The 12,157-nt window shown below is 46.6% G+C and overlaps 1 protein-coding gene across 2 annotated transcripts in view; it reads right to left on the bottom strand.

Annotated features, from left to right (window-relative positions):
• The window catches only part of SLC28A1 (solute carrier family 28 member 1), a 60,894-nt gene that overhangs the window by 5,632 nt on the left and 43,105 nt on the right, over positions 1–12,157 (bottom strand). The window contains exons 11-13 of one of the 2 annotated variants that reach the window (XM_008062087.1): positions 4,453–4,583; positions 1,645–1,813; positions 1,322–1,519 (exon numbers count right to left, since the gene is read on the bottom strand). The exons of the other annotated variant lie outside the window; for it this stretch is intronic. Coding sequence (XP_008060278.1) covers positions 1,322–1,519; positions 1,645–1,813; positions 4,453–4,583 — 498 coding nt within the window. The remainder of the gene's footprint in view (positions 1–1,321; positions 1,520–1,644; positions 1,814–4,452; positions 4,584–12,157) is intronic. 2 annotated transcript variants of the gene reach the window in all.

Genomic DNA, 12,157 nt, shown 5'->3' with positions numbered 1-12,157 from the left:
TTGTAGAGATGAGGTCCCACCAAGTTGCCCAGGCAGGTCTCGAACCCGCGGGCTCAGGCAATCTACTCACCTCAGCCTCCCAAACCACGAGATTACGGCTGAGCCACCAAGCCCGGCAGTTTTTTCTTCTCAATAATGTTACTAGAGGCCAGGTATGGTGGCTCATGTCTGTAGTCCCAACACTTTGGGAGGCCGAGTCAGGAGGATCGCTTGGGACTAGGAGTTCAAGATCAGTCTGGGCAACATAGTGACACTCCATCTCTAAAAAGAATAAAAATTAGCCAGGCATGGTGGCGCATGGCTATAGTCTCAGCTACTCAAGAGATTGAGGTGGGAGGATAACTTGAGCACAGGAGTTCAAGGCTACAGCAAGCTATGATTGTGCCACTATACCCTAGCGTGGATGGCACAGCAAGACACTTTCTAAAAAATAAAAAAAAAAATAATATTACTAGAGCTTGTATTATATTAGATTAATTTTATAGACTTCTAAAATAAAATTTCAAAAAATTATTTTAAAAAATAAATGTTAACAGAAAGCGTCAACCCCTGAGCTGAATCCAATATACGAATGGCAAAAGTGATGCAAGGTCTCACTATCTCACTCACTCTCCCAGCTGACTGGGTGCTCACATAGATTCCTTTGGGGTAGACATGGAAGGTATTACATCCTGTTTTCTTTTATTTATTTATTTATTTTTTGATTTAGAGTCTCACTCTGTCACCTAGTCTGAAGTGCAGTGGCACGCTCATGGCCACTGCAGCCTCAACCTGCTGGGCTCAGGTGATCCTTCCACCTCAGCCTTCCAAGTAGCTGGAACTACTTGGAAGTTCCACACACCACCACACCTGGCTAATTTTTTGATTTATTGTCGAGACAAGGTCTCACCTAGTTGCCTAGGCTGGTCTTGAACTCCTGGGCTCAGACCATCCTCTCGCCTCGGCCTCCTAAAGTACTGGGATTACAGGCGTGAACCCGGTTATATCCTGTTTTCTTTTCTTTCTTTTTTTTTTTTGAGTTGGAGTCTCACTCTGTCACCCAGACTGGATGGAAGAGGCAAGGTGCAGCTGGCCACAGCGAAAGTTGTCCCATCTAGAGCTTTGTCTCAGGTATCTCAAACAATGCTCTTTCTCCTCTAGAAAGATGGCAACAATGCCTGAAGCTATCCTGCCTCCCAGGACAGTAGGAGGTGCGAGGTCTAGCGCCAACTCAGTGTGTCTCAGCCAGGCCCTAGGCCTGGGAGCCGGGAGAGGAGCTGCTGGGGCCCCGGGGGGCAGTTTTCTCACCACCCTGCTGTAGGGAGGGGACTGGGACACTCACAGAGATCCACTGCTTCTTGGTGCCAACCCACTCCTCAGCTCCGGCCAGGCGGCTGTGCTTGTACGTGGAGAGTTTCTGGTAGGCCACAAACTCGTTCAGAAACATCTTGATCCCGAGCAACTCAGCCACCACTGGGCAGTCCTCCCAAGCCACGCCCATCAAGAAGGCCACAGGCCGCAGGATGTAGGAGCAGATGAGCTAAGGGCACAAGGGTGAGAGGTGTGGCTGGCACCGAGGGCTGGGCCTGGGCCACTGGCCAATTCCCACCCCCTGCCCATCCAGGCCACCCCTCCACAGGCTGAATCGGGTGGCCAGAACCACACCTGGAAGCTGAGCCCTTCAATGTTCACCATGGCTCCCAGCCAGGAGAGAGTAGCGTTGATGAACTCCAGCACAGCCAGGAATGCAATCAGGTTGGCAGCGATGTTGGCCACCACCTTCACTGAGATGGCGGCCCCACTGCTGGCTGCTTCTACGAGGTTCTGAGCATCTCTGTTGTTGGGATCAAGAGTGATTATTATTGGCCTTACCCCACAAATAGCAAGGGTCCCTATCCTATGGGCTTTAGGTAGAACCTTGAACAGAACATTTCAGAGCCAGAGGATCCTTGTTTCCCCGGAGACCCAGAGAGAAAAACAGACTGGTCAAAGCACTGGGATAAGACCCAGGTTTCTAACATGGAAACCTAATAGTCCAAGATGGAAGCCATTAGCTACATGCTACTTTTGATCACTTGAAAGGATGCTGGACCAAATTGAGTTGTGCTGTATGTAAGTGCAGAATACACACCAGATTTAGTACCAAAAAAAGCAAAATATTTCAATGGTTCATATTGATTGAAACAGAGTAATTTTATGTCAAAATGACACTAGTTTGGGTAGATTGGGTTAAGTAATATATTTTATTAAAATCACTCATTTCTTTTTACTATTTTTTTGTTTGTTTGTTTTTGAGTTGGAGTCTCACTCTGTCACCCAGACTGGAGTGCAGTGGCTGCTTCCGGCCACCGCAGCCTTGACCTGTTGGGCTCTGGTGATCCTTCTGCCTCAGCCTTCCAAGTAGCTGGAACTACAGGCGCATGCTACCATGCCCAGCTAATTTTTTGATTTATTGTAGAGATGAGGTCTCGCCAAGTTGCCCAGGCGGGTCTCGAACCCGTGGACTCAGGTAATCCACTCACCTCAGCCTCCCAAAGCGCTGGGATTACAAGTTGAGCCACCGAGCCCAGCTTATTATTATTATTATTATTTTGAGTTGGAGTCTCACTCTGTCGCCCAGACTGGAGTGTAGTGGCTGCTCCCGGCCACTGCAGCCTCGACCTGCTGGGCTCCGGCGATCCTTCCGCCTCAGCCTTCCAAGTAGCTGGAGTGGCAGGTGCGCGCTACCACGTCTGGCTCATTTTTTTATTTATTGTAGAGATGAAGTCTCGCCAAGTTGCCCAGGCGGGTCTCGAACCCACGGGCTCAGGCAATCCACTCACCTCAGCCTCCCAATGCACAGGATGACAGGCTGAGCCACCGAGCCTGGCTTCTTTTTACTATTTATTATTTTATTTATTTATTTGAGTTGGAGTCTTACTCTGTCACCCAGGCTGCAGTGCAGTGGCAAGCTCACGGCTGCAGCAGCCTTGACCTGCTGAGCTCAGGCAATCCTTCCACCTGCCAAGTAGCTGAAACTACAGGTGTGCGCCACTTCGCCCAGCTAATTTTTTAATTTTTTTGTAGAGACAAGGTCTCGCCATGTTGCCCAGGCTGGTCTGGAACTCCTGGGCTCAGGCAATCCTCTCATCTTGGCCTCCCAAAAGTGCTAGGATTACAGGCATGAGCTGCTGTGCCTGGTCTCTTTTTACTTTGTAAAAGATGGCTACTGGAAAATTTAAAATGCTATATGTAGCTCACGTTCTACCTCCATGGGACAGTGCTGGCCTAGCGCTTCCCAAAGTTGTGAGGTCAGGTTTGCCTATTGTGTCCCCAAGCACATTTACCCAAAGTGGCACCTTTCTTTCTTTTATTTTGTTTGAATTGGAGTCTCACTGTTGCCCAGGCTGGAGTGCAATGGCACACTCATGACCACTGCAGCCTCGACCTACTGGGCTCAGGTAATCCTTCTGCTTCAGCTTTCCAGGTAGCTGGAACTACAGGTGGGCGCTACCACGCCTGGCTTATTTTTTGATTTATCATAGAGACGAGGTTTCACCAAGTTGATCAGGCTGGTCTCGAACCCCTGAGTTCAGGTAATCCTCTCACCTCAGCCTCCCAAGTGCTGGGATTACAGGCTTGAGCCACTGCACCTGGCAGTGGTAACTTTTCAACATTTTAAAAGGGTTGAATGTTACAGGACAGCTGTTTAGACTGTGATGAAGAGATGCCAGAAAGTGAGTGAAATCAAGGACAGAGTTCAACACATTCATATGTGGTTGGCAACTTGGTGGTCAGGGCTCCAGCATGTAGAGAAGGTGGCATGGGCCCTTTAATACCCTCTCAACATACGCACACACCAGGCCATACTCCTAAAATGCTCCCAAGCCTGGATCAGTCCACTGTTTCCTGATGGTCAGAGACTGGAAATTAAGATGGGAGAAATGGTGTCTGCGTCTTTGAAAGTGCTGTGTCTGATTGTCTTCTCTGAAACTCATGTTGATACTTAATCCCCAATGCAGCAGTACTGAGAAGTGGGGTCTTTAAGAAGTGATTGGGTCTTGAGGTGGATTGATCCACTCATGGACTAATGGATGAATGGGTTATCATGAGAGTGGAGTTGTTTGCTTTATAAGAAGAGGAAGACAGATCCAAGCCAGCACGTAGCATGCTCAGCCTCCTCCCTTGTGATACCCTGCGCTGCCTTGGGAGAGGTACAGAGAAAGAGCGTTCCCACCAGCAAGAAAACTCTCCACCAGATGTGGCTTCTCGGCCTTGGACTTATCAGCCTTCATAACTAAAAGTAAGTTCCTTTTCTTTATAAATTATCCAGCTTCAGGTATTCTGTTATAAGCAACAGAAAATGGACTAAGACAGCAAGTGAAGCCACAATTAGGGTAGTGAAATGGAAGAGGGTGCCCGGGCTGGTCAAAGACCAGGTTTAGCAGAGAGAAGAGGGCCTTCCCTCTCTGTAGACCCTCCTGCTGTGCTCACCCATAGGACAGTTTCACTCCTTCCTCACTCTTGACTTTGGACTCTTCCACCTCTGGGTAGACCAGCTTAGAGAGGGCCAAAGCACAAGGGGCGGCCATCACGGAGGCAGCAATCAGCGAGGCAGCATCGATCTGCAAGAATGAGAATGGGACTACTAGGGGGACAGTCAGAAGAAGTGTCGAGGCCAAGGAGTGCAGTCCAGAGCAGCAGGGTGACATGTGTAGTCATCCTCACTGGTTTGTCCTTGTTCCCACAACTGCTGTCATTGTTATTAATAATAACACCTTTTATGTATGGAAGGTCACAGGCTATATGTATAGGACCTTATATCTCCTCCCAGGATGCCCGTAAGTTGGGCAGGGCAAGTATTGTTATGTACATTTTACAAACAAGAAAATTGAGACGCGAAAAGATTAAATATGACTTGCCCAAAATAAAGAGAAGGATTAGAACCCATCACATCTTTTGGACCCAAGTTCAAGCTTCTGTCTTCCTTTTTGGCAATCTCCCTTTGACCGCTAATCCTCATTAGCTGAAGTTCCCCAATAGCTGGGGGGGTTGTGATGGCTTCAGGCAGTTCCAGAGCCTGAAATGAGATGGATTTACAAAGTAATCCAATTTGACCTAAATGTAGTAATCTACTAGTGCAGGAATGTATTCCCTCTATGGGATCTCTCTTGGAATACTGGGACAGGGAATGCACCACTTCAGGACAGCCCATCACACCCACTCCTGTAGTTAGAGAACTCTTTTTCAGGAAATCTGCCTCTTACAACAGTCACTCTTTGGCTCTGGGTCTGTTTCCAGAAACCACACTGCAAAAACCCTACCCAAAAAGATGGCAGACCAACATCAACCCCTGGGATTCTCCCTTCCTGAATTTTTTTTTTTTTTTTTCGAGTTGAGGGTCTCACTCTGCCGCCCAGGCTGGAGTCAGTGGCATGGTCACAACTCACCACAGCCTCGGCCTCCTGGGTTCAGGTAATCCTTCTGTCTCAGCCTCCTGAGTTGCTTGGACTATGGACATACACACCACCATGCCTGGCTAGTTTTTAAATTTTTTGCAGAGACAAGTTCTTGCTCTGTTGCCCAGGCAGGTCTCAAACTTCTAGACTCAAGCAAGCGTCCTGCCTCGGCCTCCCAAAGTGCTGGGATTACAGGCTTGAGCCACTACACCGGGTCCCCTTCCTGAATTTTTATCCTCACTGTGACCCCAAACCCTTTGTTTCCCTATTTTCTTCTGCAGAGATAGATGACACACTTTTTTCCCCCATCACCGTGTCATTTACCAAACAGGAAAATTAGGACCAACTCAAACATCTAACAATGGGAGAATGGCTAAGCATTGTCAGACTGCCATTGAAAATGACGGTGATGGAGGTCTTGCAATAACATGGGAAGATGCCCACAAAATTGCATATGGAGAATAACCCAAACTATGGAGAAAAAACAAACTCCAAAACTATGTATAAAAAGAAGATCAGAAAGAAATACACCAAAATGTCAACAAATTGGCTATCCCTGGCTCATGTGGTCAGGGGTGATTTTCTTTTCTTTCTGCTTTTTTGGTGTCTTTCAAAATGTACACAATAATATATATCACTTTTATAAACAGAACAGTAAAATAGATTTTTTTCTCCTTGAAGTTTGTAATAAGCCAACCACAGTTTTCAATTTTTTAATAAAAAAATTTGGAAAGCCAGGCTCGGTGGCTCAGCCTGTAATCCTGCGCCTTTGGGAGGTTGAGGTGAGTGGATTGACTGAGCCCGCAGGTTTGAGACCCGCCTGGGCAGCGAGACCTCATCTCTACAATAAATCAAAAAAATCAACTGGGTGTGGTAGCGCATGCCTGTAATTCCGGCTACTCGGAAGGCTGAGGCGGAAGGATCGCTGGAGCCCAGCAGGTCGAGGCTGCGGTGGCCAGGAGCGGCCAGAGTGAGACTCCAACTAAAAAAAAAAAAAAAAAATTTGGAGACTCTCAATCTCCAAAACCCACTTAACGTCCTTTTTCTAAACCCCGGTTGTTTCTTTTCCATGATAAACAAACTCCTTGAAACATAAACAAGGACCAGCAGCAGCCTGATGCCTCCGCCCCATCCCTTTCACAAGTGCTGGGTGTACAGGCCTGGGACCCTGCTCTTGCTGACAAAGCCCACTTGGAGGCAGGGATCCTCTCTGGACTTTCTGGGCTGGGTTTTGGGACTTTGTCTGCCGCCTCCTTGGCTGTCCGGCTCCAGTGGGGATGGGAATACACCTGGAATCTTGGGACTTCCTCCACCAGCCAGGACCCAGCCCTTCCTACAGCTTGTTGACATCCTGTTTGTAAACTTGAGTCCCAGCAGGGAGCACACCCACATTCTTGGACACTGTACTCTGAGGGGGCCAGCTGTGGCCACAGCCTCAAATGCCACAGCCTCAAATGCCACAGCCTCAAATGCCACAGCTGGCCATTTCCGGCTCATCATGGAAAGGGCTGAGTCCTGCCCAGGCAGGACTCCCTGGATGCTGGGTCAACCCATTCCTGACCTCCCCACTGCTGGTTACTCTGCAGAGCTGTGACATTCCGGCCCGGTTTCCTGGGCACCTGGTCAGGAATGTCTTCCGTCCCAGCATCCCAGGGTACACTCCTGCCATGGCTCTCTTCTATCCCCCAAAGGTATTTTATGTGGCGAGGACTAGAGGGTCAGAACCCTCCACTTGAATTTTCAAAAGCCTCTTTACTGAGAAAGTGAGTAAATCCAGACAACTACAAAGCATGAAATGAACCAGCTTCAGAAAGACAGACTTTTGATCCCAATATGTCAGAAAAAGAAAAAGCACTCTTTGAATACCACACTAAGTATCTTGTGCCTTTTACTGCATCTACTTCTTACATTGCTGAGGTAGGCAGGAATTCTGACATAGTAGACTCACTTGGCCCTGCTGGGGATCTCACAGACCCTGTGTCTGTGGCTCCCATTATTACACAATTCATTGAGGAATATGGGTGACCGAAACCTCAATGTCACCCTGCCTAGTCTGTGTTCTCGGTTTAAGGCACACATCTGGGTCTCCTCTCATGATGGCCCCTGATCCAGAGTAGCGAGGCCAGTTTCTAGGGATTAGCAGGGAGAGCTGCTGCCCACTTTAGAACCTTTGGGAAAGACAGGGAAGATAAAGGCATATGTGGAAGTCACAGTGAAAGGATTCAGTCACAGGATTCTCCTGTCGACCAGAAGAGGCCTAGACCAGCATTGTCCAACACAGATATAATGAGAACCACATCCATATTTTAAACTTTCTAGTAGCCACATTTTAGTTTATTTTTTGAGGCTGGGTCTCACTCTGTTGCCCAGGCTGGAGTGCAGTGACACAGTCACGACTCACTGTAACCTCAACCTCCTGGGCTCAGGTGATCCTCCTGCCTCAGCCTCCTGAATAGCTAGGGCTACAGGTGCATGTCCACATGCCTGGCTAATTTTTTAAGATTATTGTTAGAGATAAAGTCTTGCTATGTTGCCCAGGTTGGTCTCAAAGTTCCGGGCTCAAGCAATCCTCCCGCCTTGGCCTCTCAAAGTACAAGATTACAGGTGTGAGCCATGGCATCTGACCTCACATTTTAAAAAGTAAAACAAAACAAAGCAAACAACAAAAAAAACAGATAAAATTAATTTTTTTTTTTTAAAAAGAACATGTATTGTTATGTTGCCCAGGTGGGTCTTGAACTCCTGGGCTCAAGTGATCCTCTTGCCTCAGCCTCTTAAGTAGCTGGGACTATAGGTACACACTGCCACAACTTACTAGGTGAAATTAATTTTAATAATGCTTTATTTAACCCAATATATCAAAAATATTTTTCCATTCATGTAACCAATATAACAATATTAATAAAAATCTTTAAATTTAATTTTTTATTATAAAGATATGGGATACAATTCAGGGTTAGGTATACAAACGTTGATTATGCAAGTACCCCTGTTGATGAGAAGTATATTAATAAAATAGCTTAATTTGTTTCCATACTAGCCACAAGTGTGGCTACTGTGTTGGACAGCTCAGGTCTTGAAATGTCCAGACATTAGCCACAGAAGGGCTTAGCCAAAGGGAGTCAGAAACTGAGCAACAGAGTGAAGGTCTTGAGAATCTGGGAGCTTGGAGGAAAGAGCAAGAAGGATTTTTCTGGGACTCAGGGGCTGCAGGCAGAGCCAAAGACGCTGAGGAAGGTAAAAGAGGGAAGAAGGTGGGAAGACGGGGTGGTGCAGTGACCACCAAGGGCCAGGTGGGGGCAGAAAAGAGCTTTTCTGGAGACTAGATAGCTGATCCAGAGGTGGGAGGAAAGGAGGGAAGAGAGGTCTGTTGGGTGATTTTCTCTTGGGCCAGCCTGGTTGTAGCCTGGGGTTTCTAAACCAGAGGCTGTGAATGGAGTCCCAAGAGCGCCTGGCTGGTCCTGGTTGCCTCTGCACCTTCTGTGCAGCTAAAAGGAAGTGGCTACCCAGGCCCTGTTTGTGGGAAGACCAGACTGCCAATGGCTGAGCCTGGACTCTGACCTGAGAAAGGGAAGGAGGGAAGGCTGAGTTTTAAGCCAGACTGCAGGTATTTAAATTCTAAGTATTGACTAGGAGTCCCCGCAACGTTATTGCTAGAAAGAATACCCAAGGTATTCTTTTAACTGCCTGTGGGACCCAGAGCAAGGTTAAGACATGTAAAGCCATAAGTCCTGAAAACATTGTGGTATCCCCTGCCCCACTATTCCACCATGAAAAAAGTTTCAGGAACAATAGGTTTCCATTTTTGATATATTAAATTCCTTTTGCTGGGACTAAGAAGACACTATCCCAAAATGAAGGCCTCAAAAGCAGCCTCAGAGCAAACATTTTTCCCTGACTTTCTCCTACCTTCTGTCTCCTCTGAGGCTAACCGTAGAAACTAGAATCCTTCTTCCTCAAGGCTGATCATAGAAACCAGAACCCCTTCTCCCCAAAGCCAGTCATAAAACCTATACATATTATTCTAACTTCCCTCCACCTTTCTGTGTAAAACTGACCATAAAGAAATATCTGACCCACCTTGTTTGACTGTAGGTCCTAAGACCCCCAATCCAGAGAGGATACTGTCTCATATCCAGAAGGAATAAATATATGCTTAGAGAGGCCAAGAAGAATCCAAACAGACAGACAGGTCTTGTTGGGTTTCCCCGCTCAGTCTATCAGCATTAGATCACAGCCTTTTTGACCAATCAGATGTCTATATCACTGTCCATAAAAAAAGACATAAAAATAGACGGTTTCTCCTGTGTCTTTGGGTCTCCATTCTGAAGGCACTTGAGTATTCACATTAAATACATTTGTATGCCATTTCTCCAACTAATATGCCTTTTGAGAGATTATTTTTCAGTGAGCCTTCAGGGGGCGAAGGGGAAATTTTACCTTGGTCACTACATTTCCAAAAACAATTGGCAGTGAGTGAGTGTACCAGCTCTGATTAGCCCTTCCTAGGCCTTGATCAGACAAGGTGCAAGCCAAATGATAGTCTCTAGAATTCTAGACAGAAGGGCGCCAGGTCAGAAACCAAAGTCCCAAAGCCCAAGGTGTGGAGAAGTATGAAGCTTTATTAGGCCAGCAGCAATTGGGTAAATTGAGGGAGGAAATCTCAGGATAAGATTTTACAAATGTTACAAAGAAACTTACTGATAACAGCAAAAGCTGTAAAAGCTAGTTAGTAATTTACTGTAAAACATTTGCAGTAAACAAAAAATAGTTAACCATTTGTCACTAGTTTTCTATTGCTGTTAACTAAACTTATCTTAAAGAAACAAGATACCACAATCAGCCACTTCACAGACCTCTGGAAATTTTCTTTTGCAGACTGCCCCCAAAGATAGTTCTCCGGCCCACTAAGCCCTCATACCCCTCTTATAAAAACATTCTTCTAATCCCTGCCTCTCTGCAGATAGCAGATAGCAGTTAGCAAACAGCAAACATTCTCTGCTGCTCCTTACAATGTGTCTTCCTTTTAATAAATTTCCCTTTCTTAATTCCTAACTGTCTTGGTGAGTACTTTCACCCCCAGGACTCCAACCATGCCAAGCCCGCCACGGCACACAGCACAAGGGGCCTTGAAAAGTCACACAGCGTCCCCCTCTGCCTCAGCAGCTGTGTGGGAGTGTGGAGCTGAGCTTCTTAGGTATCCTGAGTGAAGGCTGGATGTCTTCTCAACCACGCCTCAGTCACCCCCGGGGACAGAGTTGAAAGAGAAATGTGAGAAGGGAGAGTGCAGGTTATTCTGTGGTCCCCCCACCCATACACACAAAGCATCAGGGGATCCTGGGGCTGGGACAGGTAAAGGCAGGTCAGGGTCACTCTCCAAATCAGCATGCAAAGGCCATCTCACTCCAGGGCTGAGTGGCATTGTCTTGTGTGGAGTAACTTACCCAGCTCATCCAGTTAAGTTTCTGATTTTCTTGCAATTACAAATAATGTTGACATTTTTGCATTTTGAACAGTTGTGAGAATATTTCTGTATCATAATATTTCTAACTGGATCAAAGAGAAGGTTGTTTTTTTTTTTTAGTTGGGGTCTCACTCTGTTGCCCAGGCTGGAGGGCAGTGGCACCATCATGGCTCACCACAGCCTCAACCTCCTGTGTTCAGTGATCCTTCCTCCTTAGCCTCCTGAGTAGCAGGGACTACAGGTGCATATCACCATGCCAGGCTAATTAAAAAATTTTTTTTTGTAGAGATATGTTGCCCAGGCTGATCTCAAATTCCTGAGCTCAAGCAATCCTCTCACCTCAGCTTACCAAAATGCTAGGATTTATAGGTATGAATCATGGAGTTAGGCTGGAAGGCATATTTTTAAATGGACTGATATATGTAAATAAAATAAAGTAAATAAAAATAAATCGACTGGTAGATGCTCTCTACAATGGAGATAGCAAATTAAACTCCTAACACGTAGACTGAATATACCACACACCCTTGTCATATAGAGACATATAAAGTGCTACATATCATTTAGAAGAAACATAAGATATTATTGTCTTCATTTCGTTGAACATCAGTGAGATTGAGTATCTTTTTATAATTTATGAACTATTTTCTTCTGATCAATGATTTTTTTTTTTTGAGTTGAAGTCTCACTCTGTTGCCCAGGCTGGACTACAGTGGCACGCTCACAGCCACCACAGCCTCGACCTGCTGGGGTCAGGCGATCCTTCTGCCTCAGCCTTCCAAGTAGCTGGAACTACAGGTGTGCGCCACCATACTTGGCTAATTTTTTGAATTATTGTAGAGATGAGGTTTCACCAAGTTGCCCAGGTTGGTCTCGAACCCCTGGACTCAGGTGATCCTCTTGCCTCTGCCTTCCAAAGTGCTGGGATTACAGGCATGAGCCACTGCGCCCGGCCTGATCAATTTTTTTTTTTTTTTTGAGTCAGAGTCTCACTCTGTCACCCAGACTGGAGTGCAGTGGCATGCCCACAGCCACCCCAGCATTGACCTGCTGGACTGAGGCAGTCCTTCCACCTTAGCCTTCTAAGTAGCCAGAACTACAGGCACACACTACCACGCCTGGCTAACTTTTAAATATAATGTAGAGATGAGGTCTCACCAAGTTGCCCAGGCTGGTTATGAACCCCTGGGCTCAGGCAATCCTCTCGCCTCGGCCTCCCAAAGTGCTGGGATTACAGGCTTGAGCCACCTCACCTGGTCTAATTTTTTTTTTTTTT

Source organism: Carlito syrichta, unplaced genomic scaffold (genome assembly GCF_000164805.1).
Source record: "Carlito syrichta isolate Samal-C Ts95f unplaced genomic scaffold, Tarsius_syrichta-2.0.1 Scaffold305654, whole genome shotgun sequence".
NCBI classification, from domain to species: domain Eukaryota; kingdom Metazoa; phylum Chordata; class Mammalia; order Primates; family Tarsiidae; genus Carlito; species Carlito syrichta.
The sequence above is the reverse complement of the archived record's forward strand: the minus strand, read 5'-3'. Positions and strand labels throughout refer to the sequence as shown.